This window comes from Apodemus sylvaticus, chromosome 5 (assembly GCF_947179515.1).
Source record: "Apodemus sylvaticus chromosome 5, mApoSyl1.1, whole genome shotgun sequence".
Taxonomy (NCBI): Eukaryota; Metazoa; Chordata; class Mammalia; order Rodentia; family Muridae; genus Apodemus; species Apodemus sylvaticus.
Window position 1 is genome coordinate 142,468,969 of NC_067476.1, and position 18,586 is coordinate 142,487,554.

Here is an 18,586-nt window from a genome sequence, read left to right on the forward strand (position 1 = left end):
ATCTGCAGGTCACGGTATAGAGGCATCAGAATGTCCCCATGCATCAACGAAGTGATTCCTTTCAGATCGGAACTGTGTGAATTATAGTACGAAAGATTCCAAAGTGCCAGTTGTGGTGGCACATGCCATCAATCCCAGTACTGGGAAGACAGAGGCAGGACGATCTCTGCCTTTGAGGCCAGCCTAGCCTACATAGAAAGCCCTGGGCCAGCCAAGGATACGAGGTGAGACCCTGTCTCAAACAAAAGAAAAAAAAAGTCCTCAAGCAGAAGATGGCAGGCTGAAGCATAATTTTGATAATTTTGGCCATTCTGATGTAATTTTGGACAAGTTTTCTGGTAAAAGGTAGAAATGTGTATTCTAGAAGTTCCTACTCTGCCATTCTGGTCTAATAGTTCCAACAGCTACCTGAAAGAGGTGTGTTCTTGAGTCCCTGAATATCACTTTCTGGAGCTCCTCATGGGTTGATGTCCCCAAAACAGAATTCAGTATCCCCAGCCAAGGCGGGCCATGCTGGGACTTACCGAGATTACTGCCTTATGGAATCTAGTCCCAGGGAACATCCATGCTTGGAATTCCATGGCCCCCTCCTGTTCATAAGATGCATAAAAATTCTTTCCCTGTTCCACATCAAATTTCATTTCATTTCTTTTCTCTTTTTTAGTTTTTTGATACAGGGTTTCTCTGTGCAGCCCTGGCTGTCCTGGAACTCACTCTGTAGACCAGGCTGGCCTCGAACTCAGAAATCCGCTTGCCTCTGCCTCCCAAGTGCTGGGATTAAAGGCATGCACCACCACTGCCCGGCCCCAACGTTTCATTTCTTGAATTCATATCCCCTCCCCCTTTCTGGTTACTTTAAAACAGGTTCAGTCGGTAATCCCAGCACTCTGGGAAGTAGAGGCAGAGGCAGGCAGATTTCTGAGTTCAAGGCCAGCTTGGTCTACAGAGTGAGTTCCAAGACAGCCAGGGCTATACAGAGAAACCCTGTCTCCAAAAAACCAAATCCAAAAAACCAAAACAAACAAACAAACAAACAAACAAACAAAAAACCCAGGTTCTCATGTACCCCAGGCTGGCCTCAATATATAGCCAAAGATGACACGGTAACTTCTGATCCTCCCGCCTTGCCCTCCCAAGTACTGGGATTAGCACTGTATGCCACATGCCTGTCTTTGCCTCTTTCTCCTAGGCTTTCAGGCATGCGCTCTCTGTGAACCTCTCCTCTGTTTCCTGCCTACAGTCCATTACCATCCCCTTTGTCTGATCAACCTCCAACATTGGGTATGCTCCCCCCCACTTCCTTAATTTATTATTTATTAATTATATTTATTAATTTATTTCCTTAATCTTATTTTCCAGGCCCATTTATTATATCCTCCATGGCTGGCACAGGTTGTTAGCCACCCTTCCCTACCCCGACCCCCCCTACCTCCAAAGAGATCTATAAAAATAAGTGTTGGGTCTCAGGCTGTCCAAATATCCAGAAATGAGCTAAAACGGGACTATAGGAGGATTTCTGGCAGTTAAATAAAAAAAACAACCGCATTCCTCTAAGACTGGTAAAACTGGTTTCCGCCTGCAGAAGGGACATATGGTTACCTGCGGCACTCACCAGTTTAGCAAAGCCCATGGCGCTCTCCAGGCTCCATCACTATCAGAAGTACCTATTACCCAGGCTAGCCCTTCTCACCCCCTCCTCCATTCTCAACTCCCTCCAGCTCCTACCCCCAGCCAGTCGTCTCCGCTCCCCAGCCCCCTCTCTATTCTCTCTCCTTCTATCCTGCTATCTCCACTGTTCTCTCCCACTTCTGAAGCCCTGGCCAAGGCCAGTCGTCTTCCTTCTCTGCTCTGGACCCTTCCAGAGGCCTCTGGCTGTCCAGTCTTATATTTACAATAAAAACCTTAACCATATTCCGGAGAGGTCACCTTGGCAGCTTCTTTACTGTGTCCCTCACATACAGTAAACCATTTCCAAGATGACCCCAAGGACCAGAGCTTTTCCAGGTGTGTAGTTTCCTCTTACTCTAGAAACAGCTAATTTCTATAATCAATAAAATATCTTAGAAATGTAACTTTTAAGGCTTAACCATAAAAGACATTGTGATTTCTGCCCTGCTCAATCAAAGATCACTTTCCTGGAAGAAAGCCTGTGGCTACGCTGTAACCCACAGGCGTCTCCACCCTCTGAGGAACTGAGTCTCCTACTTCATAGCCAGTACTGACTCGCCAGATTTGTGAGTTAGCTATTTTGTAAAGGACTCTTCAAGCTCTGGTTAGAAATACAAATGACTTAGGCTGCCTGGGCCCAAAGCTCTCTGCAAGACAACTTGCCTGACATGCTGAGGCAAAGCCTGGCTTCCATCCCCAGACGCACAAAGGTGCAAATACTCACAGCCTAATTGGTTTCTGACTGCGTGCCTCCTGAAACACTGACGTAGAACTGCCCAGCTCCCAAATCCTCAGCCCGCAACCGTGGTAGGATAGATATATTTGGGTACTAATTCTACACTGCAATGCCTAAAGTATCTTTTCCCCCATAATACATTATCGTAAGAGTGTTTTGGAAAAGTCTGGTTCTACTTTTCTCCTTCTTGAACGTGGCACATTTGTTCCTCAGCAGTGGTGACACACTTCCTGAGAGACATGAGCTACCAGAACCCCCCCACCCCCCACCCCATACCCCACCCCCACCCTGTCTCCCACCCTCATCTGTGGCCCCATCTAAGTGATTGCCAACTAGCCAGCTGGCTCGTTTCCCCTCCTCCTATGAAGCTCCAGGGGGATTGGTGTCAGCTTTCAACGAGGCTGGTGTCCCAGCAGCCTCTCTAGGGAAAAGCAGAGAGCAGGCAACGGTTTATATGACATACTTTATTTCCAATCTACAACCATTAAAAACACTTTGTAAGTTTACACTGTACAGGTCTCATGTCTGAAATAAGACACAGGGCAAGGACAGCAGGTGGACTAGATGCTGTCCTACCACCCAGTATGTCCTGGGAAGGAACCTTTAAAGATAGAAAAGCAGAGGTGGGGGTAGTAGAAGGGAGAGAAGGACAGAACAGTGGGAGAGAGAGGTGGACAGTTGGCCCAAGGAGGCCCTTGGTCCCTTCCCTCCTGAGGGGTCCCACAGGGCCCACGACTGCAGGACCCTCACCAGGAAACCCGACTGAGCAGGAAGGGGCTTCACAGTATTGGCCAGGTTGAGGAGGGGGAGCCAGGATGGAGAGGAAAGGCAAACTCTCTCTCTTCCCTGGGCGCTGGGAGTTGGAACTGATTTTTGGCACTGTGTACACAGTCTCGCTGGAATCGGGAGGATGAGGTGCAGCATGGGAGCATGAGGTGAGAATCCCAATGGATAAATGAAAAGCATCCTTCTGGCCGGGTAGTGGTGACACTTGCCTTTAATCCGGGCACTTGGGAGGCAGAGGCAGGTGGATTTCTGAGTTTGAGGCCAGCCTGGTCTACAGAGTGAGTTCCAGGACAGCCAGGGCTATACAGAGAAACCCTGTCTCGGAAAAAAAAAAAAGAAAGAAAGAAAAAAAAAAGAAAGAAAAGCGTCCTTCTGGTCTCCTGCCTCCAGGGACTGAGCCCCTCGCCTGCTGTGACCACCTATGCAGCTTTCCCGGAAATCCAAATTAGTGGGGGATGGCAAGCTGGGCTGAAAGGAAGGCAGAGAGACAACAGGAAAACTGTGACCGCTGCCCCCTCTCCAGAGGAACGAGGAAATGCCAGTGTTGTTCCATGTGGGGCCAGAGGCCCTGAATCTAGGAGTCCCCTTGACCGGTTGTTGTCCACTGTTCTTGGCTCAGGCTAGCCCGAGTTCCTACCCAGGCTGCACTGAAATCTCACCTGGGCCCACAACCTCGTTGCTGCTGGCAAACTTGCCTATGTCAGAACGATGGGAGGCTCCTTCATACCCCAGCCTGCTGGGCCTGCTTCAGTGGGGCCAACAGCCTGCACTTCCGCCAATTTTCCTGGTGACGCTTCTACAGGGGACAGAGTTGCCAGTGGGGCCCCAACTGCCTTGGCAACCTGGTATTCCTAAGGCAAGCCACGTTGGCAAGGCCCAGCTGAAGAGGCACCGAAAGTTCTGGATAGATGCGAGGAATGATGTGGTGGGTGAGGCCCCCCCAGCCCCCACCCCGCACCCCCCACCCCCGTGTGGAGAAGTAGACTAAGGCACAAGATCAATAGTTGAGGCAAGAACAAGGGTTGCCAGGGCCCGGTCGGTCCAGGGGAGGCTACAGAGCCCCAAGACATGAAGGACATTTGAGGCTCATCGGGTCATCATAGTGCTCCCAAGAGGACTGTAAAAGTGGGAGGCTCAAACTTGGGATAGGTAGGTTTCCAGACTGCCAGCTGAGGTCTCTCTTCATAGAAGTGGCACAGGTAGCTTTGCATGTGGTGTGACAAGGACTCAACTGCCTCAGTCCTTCCAGGATATTCTGAGGAAACCAAAACCTCTCCCTTTAGGGTCCAGGGAGCTAGTGAAAGACAGGAAGAGGAGGCCAGGTCAGTGGGGTGAGCAGAGGGAAGAGGAGGGTGTCAGGAGGGTGAGGCAGGAAAGTGGCCAGGTGGAGGAGAAGACCTGAACAGGGACTGTGGCCCAGGACCACACCTGGGTCCCCTTTCAAGAATCTGTGGATTCTGCAAACTGCAGATGCTGTTGTTTTAGGGGATTGGGTTCTGCGGAGATGAGCTGATTTGCAGGAGAGACGTAATGGGATAGGCAGAGAGGCACAAAAGCAAAGCAAGAGAGGGCGAGCTTCCCCTGCTTTACACCAAAGCCACCAGAAGTGGGCTGGGCAGAGAAGGCCCAAAGGTGGAGAGCAAGTCCGTGTCCACCACACATCCTCCCGGTGGAAGGTCATGCTACTGGGAGACTGAGGACAAGGAGGACAGGAGGCAGAGAGTGGGATGCACCTCATGAGGAGGACTAGAAGGGACAGAGTGGCACGATCCGTGGAAGAAGCGGGTGCCTCTAGTGAGAGGAAATACAAAATAAACCCCGGACAGAATTCCAGACCCGAGAGCAAACCTTGCAATCGGGAGACAGACTGCACATGGCACTTTCGAGATGGGATGTGCAGGTGAGTTTGTTGGGATGGGGGCGGGGGGAGACTGCCAAGGTCACACACAAATCACAGGAGGGAACAGCACACTAGAGGACCTAGGAGGCTCTAGTGCTATAGAGAGCCCAGGGCCCCAGAGAGAAAACTTGGCCCTAGGCTAGGGCCACTCCATCTGGTGGCAGAAACCAGGTAGATCGTAGTGACAGAAGGGAGACTAGGATAATGATAAAGAAGGAGGGGAGGTATGTGAGGTGGAAAGTGAACTCCAACCACACACACACACACACACACACACACACACACACACGCACACATACACACGCACACACGCGCGCGCGTGTGAGGATGCTTCATTCACTACGGTATAGAATCGGAGAGTCCGGAGCTCTGAGATATGCTGTTAACTATGCCTCTGTCTTGCTCAGAGGCCTTGGGCAAGCCACGCCCTTCTCCACCTGTATAACGTAAAGGGGTGAGACACAAATGATAACTACTGGGTTCTATCTACATGAATACCTAAAACAGGCCAGTGAAGAAGGGAGAAAGCAAACCAGAGGTCATCCGGCCTGGGGTGGGGTGGGGATTACTGTGTAGGAGTTAGTAATTATTATGGGGTGTGGTATTTCAGTTTGGGACCAAGAAGAAATTCTGGAGATAGCGGTGGTTAACACAGTACTGAGATCTTACTTAAAGGGCACCTAAGGCCAAGGGCGGTGGCAAAAGCCAATGGTGAGAGAGGCAGAAAGGCAGTAAAGGTTCCAGCCCATCCTTGGGTACATAGTGAGTTGGAGGCCACCTGAGGATACAAAGTAAATACCTGTCCTGGAACTCACTCTATGGACCAGGCTGGCCTTGAACTCAGAAATCCGCCTGCCTCTGCCTCCCAGTGCTGGGATTAAAGGTGTGTGCCACCACTGCTCAGCAGTAAATTCTTTTTAAAAAGCCTCTTAGGTGCTGGAGACGTAACTCAGCAGTAAGATGCTTGCCTCCCATGCGCTAGGCTCTGAATCTCATCCCCAGCATGTGCCAACGCATGCACATACGCACACAAAAGGACGCCAGTAGCATTAAAAGATGTGAGCAGGTTGGTGAGGTTCTCCTCCGGTGAGGGAAGGCGGTACACGCCATCACCACGGGAGCCAGGGTGCTGAGGGTCTCGATGGCTAAAAAGAGTGTGGTCAGCCAGATTTATATAGAACTTCAGCATTTTTTTTTTTTAGACAAACAGGCACGATGTATTTGGTCTTCTCCACAGCCACCACTTTATAGCTGAGGAAACTGAGGCAAAGACAAGCCATGTGATTTGGCCAAAGTCATTGGGGGGAGGGGGGGCAGTTCATTATTTTGTAAATAGTCTTCTGGTAAACATGTCTTAACTTAGGCTAACCTGGTATAGCTCCAGGGTCTGTAAAGAGATCTCAGGTTCCACATTAGTTTGTCTCTAGAAACAATCATGATTGGCTGATAAAAGTGTTTCACTTCTCACCAGGGCCTCTAGGAAACTCCAGAAAGAAATTTAAGGCTAGGGATGGTAGTGCACGCCTGCAATTCCCGAACTTGTGAGGCAGAGGCAGGAAAATCACCACAGATTTAAGGTCTACATAGCAATTTCCAGATCGGCCAGGAATACATAGCACAACAGGGTCTAAAACATAAAAAGACAAACATATAGCATGGGGAGGAAGGGAGTGTACTTTAAATTGTGTAATTATACACGTCCTTAGTTCTCATCCCCTGGTTTCCCAGTTTTGTTTATTTCCCAACAGTAAGGACAGAAGCCAGGGCCTCACACTTATGAAGCAAGCGCTGACCACTGAGCTACCCACCACTTTTTAACATCTTTGAGATAAGACCTGAGAAAATTGTGCATGGCCCAAAGAGGCTTTGACCTTGAGCCTCCTGCTCCCGCCTTCCAGAGCTGGGATTAGAGGCCTGCGCCGCCAGCCTCTCTGTTGTTTTATGAAGCCTATGACTAAGGTGGAAGACTATTTAATGCCCGTTGAAAACCACTGGAATAATTTACCCAAATAAGAGTTTGGCTGAGACACCCTCACTCCCAAATCACAGCTCAGTGCACAGGGCTCTTGTTCAGGACCTAGCGCTGTGACCCTTGATTCAGAAAGCTGAAGTGATGAATGGCCGGTACTGTGAATGTAAACACTGGTCACTGGTGCCAAAAACAAAAACAAAAACAAAAAAAAAAAGAAAAAAAAAAGAAAAAAGAAAATAAGAAAGAAAGCCTGTCTCTGGGTTTGGCAGTGGCAAGTTTGTGATGCTTTGAATCTAGCCAGCGTCCCAGTGAGTTTGTACAGAAAGCAGGGAAGCATCCAGCTATACAGTTGAGGACTTCCTGGTCCAAGGTCCCAGGGCAAAAACTCTCCCTGTTTTCCCCTTTATAGAATGAGAGCACTAAACCCTGTCCAATCAAACCTGCCCTTGAGAATTGCCCTTGAGAGACTAAGAAGAGATGGGGAGATGGTGATATGACCCCTAAAGAGTACAGTGCTCTAGGGAGGACGGTGGAAGAATGTTTGCTATTACAGTGAGGAGGGAGAGAGGGAGGCAGTGGACAGTTGAGTTAAATCTGTGTTTGACTCATGAGTTGAGGCTGGAACTGGATCCATTCTGGGTGTGTGGTATGGGGAAGAATCTGGGTATTGTCTGGGTAAGGGACAAAGGGATAGATATATCTATCAAAGGTACACAGCGAGCGCGGCAAGGTCGTGCCTAGAAGCTCAAGTCTTTGAGTACTCAGGTTGGTTACCTAGAGACCAGCTGGTAGACGAATATGCCTGGAGAAGCCAAGAGACAGGGCCCAATCTGAGCTCCTGAGAACAAAATCTCTAGAGGCCAGCCTTGGTGGGAGAAGGACGAGGAGAAAGGCTATGGGACAAAGGGAAATGGATGCTGATGCCTTGTTCCTCAGGGGCCCTAAAGGGCGGAGTCTCATGTCGAAACCAGTCACCACTGCCCAGGGAAGAGGTGGGACATTAGCTTAGTTTCAATCAAGTAACTTAACTCTCCCTTGTGCCCCCAGCCAATCTGTGTCAACCCGGTAGGCACAAGCCAGGCAGTCTTTTAGAGGATGGGACCCCAAGGCTCCTTGGGACATTGGTTCTGGGAGTAGGGTAGAAGCTGGAGGAGGAGGAGGAAGAGGAGGAGGAGGAGGAAGAAGAAGAAAAGAAGAAGAAAAGCAGAGGTGAACAGAAAGAGCACAGATAGGAGGATGGGTGGAGCTCCTTCCCAGGACCCCAGGCCTCAAGGGGAGTGCTCCCCATATAAGCCAGGCAGTTTTCTGCTTTGGGAATGTTACCAAGACATAAAAGGCATTTGAAGAAACAAACAAACTTAGAAATTACATTTCAAAAGAGTAGAGAGATTTACAAACCAACCCTTCCACCCCATCCCCAAAGAAAACAGAATCAGTTACCAAGTCAAATGTTAAAGGGCAAACCAAACTGATATTTACATGTAACATTTTCAACCCCACTGAGCCCTATGTCCAGAGGCTTCCATAGGGACAGTGACAAGTGGCCTTGCACAGTGGCAGGCAAGAATTAGAAACGGGGACTGAAAAACAAGACCTGGAGCTTGCAACACCTGTTGGGGGCCACAGGAGCCAGGTGCTGAGACAGTGGAAGTGCACAACCCAAACGGAGACGATGGTAAGGCTGAACGGTCCCTACGCCCCGAAGTTCAGGACTATGGGGACTTTTCTCCAAGCCTCCCAAGCTCTCAGTAGCTCCGGGAGGTGGCAGAAGGCCTCTGGTGGCTTGTGGCCTGGTGTGGTCCCCTCAGCAAGAAATAATCTTAGAGGGGCCTCTGACCTCTTAGAGGAGTGCAGTAGCATCCTGGAGGGACCTGGCCCACGGTCCACTGGCCTGCTGACTATGTCCACGCAAGTTACTGGACACGAGTCAACAGCTGCTGGAAAGCACTGACCCTGATATACTGCCCATAGGGAATGGGGTCGAGGGGCTTTGGGTAACTGGCCCAGGTGTTTCTCAAAAGATAGCCTGGGTGCAGGTAGGTGGGAGTGTAGAGGCGTCCCCTAGTCCTGGAGCAGACCAGCTATGCAGCTGGTTCTCTGCCTTTCCAAGGGGACCTCTGCACAAAAGCCAATCCATCCCTGGATGAGCCTGGGTCCCCAGCCAGGAACAGGAGGGCGGCACATTGCATGTGTACAACTGGAATTGGTTCCTTGGCACCAAGGGGAGGCACGTGAGTCCTCCCCACACTGCGGCTGAGTTCCGCTGCTGTGGTTCAGGCGACTCCTAGGGGTATAGGAAGGACAGGCAGTGGAACTTGGGCTCGAGGAGCCGTGACTGGCTATAAGGCTAAGAGAAGCGCTGGTGAACAGGCTGGCAGGCTGGTAGACACTCTCAGGTCGGTGTGCAAAGCTGCAATAGACAACATTCTACAAGTCCATCCTGTTTTCCTGCGAGTTCTTACTTCGGGAACGGGGAAGGAACAGAGTTGCAGTCATCTGTGTTTGACTCATGAGAAGAGGTGTTGGAGGGAAGGGAGGGATGGGAAGGGTCGTGGAGGATGTCTGGGGAGTGATGACATCACTCTAGCCTGCAGTTTGTCTGAAGCATTTACAGTCTGGCCTGGAGAGCTGGGCCGAGTACAAACGTAGAGCTCTGAGCCTAAATGGGCAGTGGGGGGGAAGAACGAGGTGTAGAGGCCCGGCTCCGCTGAGGGCCCTTCGGACAGAACCAGGAGACCTGAGTCTGGTGCTGAGCTGCCTCAGCCACATGGGGGGGCTCCATGGTGTCACAAGCCCCACACTGTCCCAATGGCAAGGATACCTCTAATAAATTACCTTAGGGGCTCTGAGGGTGGGGAGGGGGGTAAGTTAAATTATTAAAATAAAGTAAATCACCTTAAATATTTATAGTATGAAAAAGTCAAATAAACAATCTAGGCAAATAAACAACGCAGTCCTCGTCTTGGGCTACGTCTTGGCCTCTTGGCGCGCTCTCTGCTCTGACCTAAGCAACAGTCTCTCCCAGGGAGCGCTTCTGCTCGCTGCCTGCTGCAGGACTGTGGCACCTAACCCTGCTACCAAGAAAGCGGCCCTACGGATGGAGGTGTGCCACGGAGGCATTCACCTCTTCGTCAGGTGCTGCGATGGATGCTAACCATTTCTGTTCTCATGGAGTCTCCTGCGAAAGTTGGGCCTTCATGTCCCTGTCCCCATGACAAGGGAGTCGGCTCTTCTGGCCTCCTACTCTGAACCCTACCTACTCCTACCTGCCCCAACCCCAGCTCTTGCTACATGTGGGCACAGGCGGGGGCTCCAGGGCTCCAGGATTCTAAGTGTACTTGGCCCTGAATTCTGATCTGCCATGTTCCCCTTCCCTGCTCCAGGAAGCCTGGCAACCAAAGCAGCAGGGCTGAGAGGAGGGAGCAAGAGGTGACGGTCCTACCCAGGCCCAGTTCTCTGAGAGCCTCGAGCTAGGCAAAGTAGAATCCTCTCAGTGGCTTCTCCTCCACATGTGGTCAGTAGGGAGCATCTCTGTCAGCCCTGTTCCTGGAGCCTGGTCAGAAATGCCTCCTTTTCTGGATCCTTCTAAGAAGCAGTGTGGGTAGTACCAGGCCCCCTTTAGAATCCAAAGCTGACTTGCTGAGTTCTCCAGGTGCTTTTGAGGCTCAGTCCTGGTCACCCAGGTTTGGTTTTTCTCCTTGCTCATTGCCTTCCCCTGGGAATCAGAGGTCACTGCCCAGCAGTCAGCAAGTCACCTTGCTTTACCTTAATGTGAAGGCTCTTCTGTTGCAGTGGCACAGCTGCTGTTCCTCCTGGATGGACTGAGGCTGAGGATATGACCCCTTGCCTCATCTCCAGGGTCTGGGCTGCTTGAGGCGGGAGCTTGGCTGTGCTGTGATTCACTGGGGAGCTGCCCTCTCCTCCCCGCCCCAGCCTGACTCTGAGGGGTGCAGCCTGCACTTGGAAGGAGAGTGCCGGATGGTGTTGCGGGATGGCCGGATGAAGCAAGAGGCAAGTGACTGGGCGCTACAGTCACAGACAGCTTCCTGGGGAGAGACAGGAGAGATTAGGAGCAGCCTGAAGCCCTGGCCACAGCCACCCAGAAGCCAGGACTCAGCCATGTCTCATGCGGCTCTAGACCATGTTACTTCTATTAGGACAGCAATGGATTCACATTCTAACAGAGTCTGCAAGGCACAGAGAAGGCAGATGCTGTCCACGGTGGAGATGCTCAACACTACACATCCGTGAACAGCACGGCTTCCCCCCAAAGCTTATTTCTCACTTGCAAAATACAAATACTTTTCTGCTGCTGTGACTGTCTAAGTCTCTGTTGGTTTTGTTTCTGTTGTTGCTGTTCTATTGTATTTGAGCAGTTTGCTGGCATGTGTGTTTGTGCACTGCAGATAGGGAGTGCCTATAGAGTCTGGAAGAAGGTTTTGGATACCCTGGAACTAGAGTTACAGACAATTATGAGCCATCATGTGGGTGCTGAGAATTGAACCCAGGTCCTCTGGAAAAGCAGCCTGTACTCTTAAGCACCAAGTCATCTCCTCAGCTCCTGGGCCTCAGTCTTAATGGCTTTATAGTGTTCTTCTGAATGGAAATACATATTTTTCAATTCGCACTTTTCCCTCCAGTGCTAGAGATGGAACCTAGGGCCTTGAGCAAGTCAGGCAGGTGCTCCACCACTGAGCTACATCCTCACCTCCAATTTATTCTGTTTGCTTCTTTGTGTCAGGGTCATACTGTGTAGCTCCAGCTGGCCTTGAATTCACTATGTAGCCCAGGCTGGCCTCAACCTGTGGTGCTTCAGTCTCAGTTATTCAAGTACTGGGATTAAGGGCATGTGCTATCACTCCAGAGACTGAGGATTTCCAGATTCACGTTTGATGCGTATTTAGGTATATTCATTATTTTTCTTTATTATTATTATTTGTTTGTTTGTTTTTTCAAGACAGGGTTTCTCTGTGTAGCCCTGGCTGTCCTGGAACTCACTCTGTAGACCAGACTGGCCTCAAACTCAGAAATCCACCTGCCTCTGCCTCCCAGAATGTTGGGATTACAGGCGTGCACCACCACCGCCCAGCTTTTTTATTTTTTTGAGACAAGGTTTCTCTGTGTAGCCCTGGCTGTAGATCAGACTGGCCTCAAAGATCCACCTGCCTCTGCCTCCTGCCAGCTGGGATTAAAGGTGTGTGCCAACAAGCTGGGATTATTCTTTTTTGGCTTATTCATTTTTTTTCCTTTTTTTTTTAAAGATTTATTTATTTATTTTATGTGACTACATACACGGTTGCTGTCTTCAGACACACCAGAAGAGGGCATTGGATCCCATTACAGATTGTTGTGAACCACCATGTGGTTGCTGGGAATTGAATTCAGGACCTCTGGAAGAGCAGTCAGTGCTTTTAACCACTGAGCCATCTTTCCAGTCCCGGACTATTCCTTTTTTAATTACTATCAGAACAAAGAAATGGTGAAAAGCACTGTTGTAGAACCCGACTACTCTTTCAGTTCGGCCACTTGCTAGGCAAGTGACATGCTATGAGGCTTTCTCTCTTCTTCTCTACAATAAAAGCCATGTTGTATTTCTGTGTTGTGGGGGTCTGATCAAACAGGGCACGTAAAGGATATAACACGGTGCCTACAAGCACGCAACACGTCTCAGCAACACGCTTCTTTTTCCTTTCTATGTCTTTTTAAGTGTTGGGATTGAACCCAGGGATTTCTATGTGCTAGGTATGTGGTTTTACCATCAAATCACACTCGTGCCCAGTTCTGTGGTTGCTTTCCTTCTTTTAAAAAAAGGATATATTTAACTCTACATGTCTGAGTGGTTTGACTCCTGTACGTAAAAGCACCATGTGTGTGCAGTGCCCAGAGGCCAGAAGAGGGCACTGGATTCCTTGGAACTGAGTTACAGGAGGCTGTGGGCCACCAGGTGGGTGCTAAGAACTGAACTCGGCTCCTCGGCAAGAAAGTAAATGCTCTTAACTGCTGGGCCACGCCCCAGCCTCACGTGGCTCTTTCTTACTGTGATGGTTTTATGGACATGATAGCATTTGTTATTGTTTTATTTTTTGAAACAGTCTCACTGTGTAGCCTTGGCTGGCCTGGAACTTGTCTTGTAGACCAGGCTGGTCTCACTCTGCGTCTGCCTACTGGGGTTAAAGGTGTGGGCAGTCACTTCTGGTTTGGAGGATCATTTTTTATTATTATGATGAAGACATGGGGCACTAGGCACCAAGTTCAACATTATTCTGGGTGTTCATGTGAAGGTGCTTTTGCATAATATTGAAATTTAAATTGGCAGGTAAAGAAAATCACCATCTTTAATGTGGGTGGGTGCCATCCACTCTGCCCGGATAAAATGGTTGCCTCCCTCCAAAGTAAGCTAATGCCTCATGGCTGACATCCTTCAGACTAGGACATTGGCGTTCTGTTTCTGCTTCTATTTTTTATTAGTCATTTATTCTGTAGTGTGGGATATATGTGTATGTGACCATGAAAAGGAAGTCAGGGGACACTTAATGGGTACGTTTTCTTACTCTACCAAGGCCAGACAACCTTTGTGGTCAGTTTTCTTACTGCCACCAGGGATTGGACCCAGGTCATCACATTTGGGGGTAAGCACCTTTTGCTGGTCCCTTTTCTGGCCTTTAGACTTAAACTGAAACAAGGGTACTTCCTAACCACGAGGCTGCTCACCTTCAGACCAGGTTAAAGTCATTAACTTTCCTGGTTCTCAGGTCTTGGGACTCAAACTGAACCTAAACTACTGGCCAGATGCTATGCCAGACTCTTTTTTTTGGGGGGGGGGGGGGATTTGGTTTTGGTTTTTTTTCAAGACAGGGTTTCTCTGTATAGCCCTGGCTGTCCTGGAACTCACTCTGTAAACCAGGCTGGCCTCAAACTCAGAAATCCACCTACCTCTGCCTCCCAGAGTGCTGGGATTACAGACGTGCACCACCACTGCCCGGCTTATGCCGGACTCTTAAGTTCCCACTGGCGGGTAGCTGCCTCTACAACCCCGTGCCTCAAATCCCCCACGTCCTTTGCAGTGCATCTCAGCCAAACCCACGGATGTGTGAAGGAAAACACAACACAAACTTAGTTCAGAAATGAATGTAACTCAGTCACTGGGTGCGGCAACTAAAATCCTAATTTGTAAGCCTTTTTTAAATCTAAATCCTCCAGAGGTGAATCCTCATGGATCCTCCAGTCAAACCGGGAGACACGCGTAGCTACATCTCGTCCTCATGCTACCCCTGTCCAAAAGGACCTAACTCTCTCCAGCTTCCTCTCTTCCTCTGTCCAACCCGGAAGTTCTGCCTACTCGCCCAGTGACTGGCTCCTTTATTCATTAGGGGATTGGTTCACAAGAAGTCACCTTGTGACTCATTCCTCATTTGCAGTCCCTCCCAAGAGAGTGGAATTAGCATCAAAATACAAACAGCACCAGGCCATCCATAACACATTCTTACATTCAATTATATTCTCTCCTCTCTCTCTTCTTTGAATGTCCCAGGACTAAACCCAGGGCCTGACACATTACAGACTTACTTGGTGCAACGAAGCTAGACCCTAATCTAGACAACCTCTTCTGGAAGACTATTTGACAACGCATCAAATGCCTTATAAATTTCTAAATATTCTTTTATCCTGCAAAGCAAACTTAATGAAATAATATGAAATGCACTATTTTGTTTGTTTGTTTCTTTGAGGCTGGGTTTCTCTATATAGCTCTGACTGGTCTGGAACTCATTATGTAGACCAGGCTGGCCTCAGACTCACAGAGATCCACCTGCCTCTGCCTCCTGAGTGCTGGGATTAAAGGTATGAACCTCCACCGCTGGGCTCTAAAATGTAAATGTAAAAGTTTTTCTATCAAGACATTCAGTACAGCATCATTTATCATAGGGAAAACGGGAAAGCACTTAACACACAGTAACAGCAGTGGCCTGTTGAGCAGTCACAATCCCATGGTATACACTGACTTCTCCTTCCCTGTAGCTCTGTGCTTCCTCTCAGAGCCCTCCCTGAGTCCACAGTGGGACCTGCAGCTAACTAGAACGAGGGGTACGTTTCATCCAGGTTGAACCAATCCATACAAAATTGAGACAGAGGGATTTGAGTCAATGTGCTTGAACTGAAAGATTTGCCTGATCCTTAAGGCAAATGAAAGAGGAGAGTGCAGCTGGAGATGCCTGGCAGTTAAGAGTACTTGTTGTCCACGCAGAACACCGGGGGTTGGTTCCTGGGACCCACATCAAGCTATACACAGCTGCCTGTAACTCCAGTTCCAGAGGACCTGATATCCCCTGGCCTCTGTAGGTACCTGCATATACACATGATGCACAAAGACTCTTGGAGACTCACGTACATACACATAAATTAAAAACAACAACAACAAAAACAGGAGACTGGAGATGGCTCAGTGGTTAAGAGCACTGGCTGTTCTTCCAGAGGACCCAGGATCATAGAACCCACATGACAGCTCAAAACTGTCTGAAACCCCAGCTCCGGGGGATCCAACACCCTCACACAAACACAGACACAAACAGAGAGAGAGAGAGAGACAGATGGAGGGAGGGAGGGAGGGAGGGGGAGAGAGAGAGAGAGAGAGAGAGACATTAAAGTAAAATATTAAAAACAGAAAAAAGAGAGAGGAGATAGAAAATGAGGTTCAAGCAACAGTCAGACAGCTCAGTCTCAGGTTCAGTAAGACTCTATCATCCTGCAGAGACGGCTCCCTCCACCTCTCCAACATGAACTTTGACACAGTGCTTTACTAAACTTCAACTGATCCCTAGCACAATGGAATTGGCATCAGGAGTGCACAGAAGGACATTCTCAGAGGACTCAGATGTGAAGTCTTGCTGGCCTGGGGCCGGGGCAGTTGGTGACTGTGTTATAACCAGTTTTCTAAGAGGGAGGGTGGGTAGAGCTCTGGTTTGTATATTTTTTTAAACCTTTTTTCCTGGCACTTAGCCTCTTATTAAAGCAATCTCAAGCTCCAAGGCAATATTTCCATGAAACAGAATGCTAACAACAGCCTCTCAGAAGCCCAGAAGCCACGTGGTAAGCACGCCTCTCTTCTGGAAGAACACTGTGGATTTCTGCAGCATGGTGGCTAAGCAGAGAGCAAGGCCACACCCACTAACTAGTCTCTTGGCACGTCTGTGTTTTTTCAGGTCAAAGATGTTCACGTCCCTCCCAGATCGACATATGAACTTCTAAAGGCCAGACTGTGGTGGCACAAGCCCTTCATCCCAGCACTTGGGAGACAGAAGCAGGCTGATCCCTATGAATTCAAGGTCAGCCTGGTCTACAGAATGAGTTCTAGGACAGCCAGGCTACACAAAGAAACCCTTTCTTGGAGAGGAGAAAAAAAAGAACTTTTAAGACACACAAATATCTTCCCTGAGTTTAAGAGGGAGGCACCTAAGATGGCAGAGTACTTACCTACCTAGCGTGCATAAAGCCCTGGACACAATCTCCAGCACAATGTAAACCAGGTGTCGTGAACATACCTGTAATCCCAGCACAAAGGCAAGGGAATCTGGAACTTAAGGTTATCCTCAGTCACATAGAAAGTTCAAGGCCAGCCTGGGCTACAAGAGACTCTGACTTTAAAGAACAGAAGCAAACACATAACAGCACGAAACAGAAGACTCTGAACTTTCTAGGCTAACCCCTCAATCTGAGAGAAGGGTAAAGGCCACCCGTACCTCACTGGGAAGGATCAGGGATCCATCTCCATCCCGAAGGACACCGTCCTTCCCCACCTGGGACAGCATGGTGGGCCGGATTTCTTTGCTACCGCCTGCCTTAGCTGCCTTCTTATTCAGGATCCTGGCTACACCCTCGGATTGATGGTAGCTGGCTGGAGAAAGCGGCTCTGGCTTCTTGGAGCTCTCCTCGCCTGCTGCAGTGGTGGGGCTCGGTGCCCGGCCACACACATTCCGGAAGAACTCCTGAACAATGCCATACTTGGGAGGCTCAGGCTTGGTTCGGGCCTCAGACATGCCCAGTTTCCACACAGACTCCGTGCTCCCTGAGTGCTCCACCACACTGAAGAGGCTGGACAGCCCATCATTGATGTTCCTCAGTACTGGGCTATCCCTTGTGGTGGTAGAGCGAGCCCAGGCCGAGCCATTCTGCTTGCCCTGGTGCAGGTTCCACAGGCTGCGGTCCTTGGTGCTGTCCAGCTTGGACACTGACCGCCTCTGGAGCTTGGGTGAGCCATATTTCGGCGAGCAACATGGCCGCTCAATGCGGGAATGGACCTTGTCCAGGGAGGAAGAGATCTGCTTGCTGCGCACAGACATGAGTGAGGAGCTGCGGGGTGACCAGCTCTTGCTGTGGAGGCTGCTGCGGGGTGGGTCGGTCTGCAGGCCAACACTGACCGTCCGAATGGTCTGGGTGCCCACGGTGGCCAGACCTACCGTCTGGCTGGATGTGCTCTTCACCTTCCTCTCCAGGGAGCCGGAGCGCATGGCCTGCCGCACGCAGTTGGTGATCTCCTTCATGTCGTCACTCATGTTGCCCGACATCTCAAAGTCATGCAAGGCTGCGGGGAAAGCGGCTCCGGAACCCGAGGTGCTGGACCCAGATCCCCCGTCCAGCCGCTGCCGGGAAAAATTGCAAAGCCACCGGCCATAGGCGCTCTCGGCCAGCCCGTCAGCTTCCGCGGACTCCTTGGGCTTGGCTGTGGTGAAGAGGAAGCCCGGCTCGATGAGGATCTTGCCTTCCTTGTCATGGACCACGGGGACACCCAGGCGCCGGGCCACGGGGGGACTGTAGTAGACTCGTATTCCCGTCTTGTCTGGAGCAGTGTAGCTGCGCTGCATCTGTCTCCCCGCAGGCTCCGGACAGGACAGGCTACCAATGTGGCTACAGTCCCGGGTGGAAAGCCCGGGCTTCTCCTTGGCACCTTTCTCAGCCTCCACCGGCTCAGTACCCACGAAGGCAAAAGCAGGGCTGTTGGGCAGCTTCTTGTTCCGGGCATCTCCACCAGCAAGGTAGGGGGAGCAGTCGAGCAAACTTTCAAACTCAGACATGGAGGAGACTGATTTGGTCCTGGGAAAAGTAAAGGAAGAAAATGGGGTTAAAGGAAAATAACATGTCAAGCATGCTGTCTACTCGCCTGCACATGCACGTGGGGACCGAGCCTGTCCTGCCTACGTCTTATAGCCAACCTTGCTGCTACCTTCTCAAACCCTCTTTATGCTCTTAAGCAGCGCAAACACCAGGATCACAGTCAACCTCTAGGCAGAGGAAGCCAGAAACAGCTTTCAATCCCTGAACGCAGTCCTTAGCACACCATGAATGGAATCCGGAGTAAATACCTTGCCGCCTCACACCTTCACCGGGGTAGCTCTGACTGGATCTGCCTCTGCTGGCTCCCAGGTTCCTCAGCAATCCTGGGGTCCAGCTACCCTGTGACCATCTTGGTAGCATCCCAGCCACCTCCCTACCCCCATCTCCCCACCCCCATCAATCATTTGAAATTCCTTTG

General features: G+C 50.2%; 1 protein-coding gene across 1 annotated transcript in view; it reads right to left on the reverse strand.

Moving 5' to 3' along the window:
* Nucleotides 1-2,853: 2,853 nt before the first annotated feature.
* Soga1 (suppressor of glucose, autophagy associated 1) overlaps nucleotides 2,854-18,586 on the reverse strand; it is a 68,469-nt gene continuing 52,736 nt past the window's right edge. The window contains exons 14-15 of the mRNA XM_052184118.1: nucleotides 16,797-18,147; nucleotides 2,854-11,108 (exon numbers count right to left, since the gene is read on the reverse strand). Coding sequence (XP_052040078.1) covers nucleotides 10,962-11,108; nucleotides 16,797-18,147 — 1,498 coding nt within the window. The 3' untranslated portion in view covers nucleotides 2,854-10,961. The remainder of the gene's footprint in view (nucleotides 11,109-16,796; nucleotides 18,148-18,586) is intronic.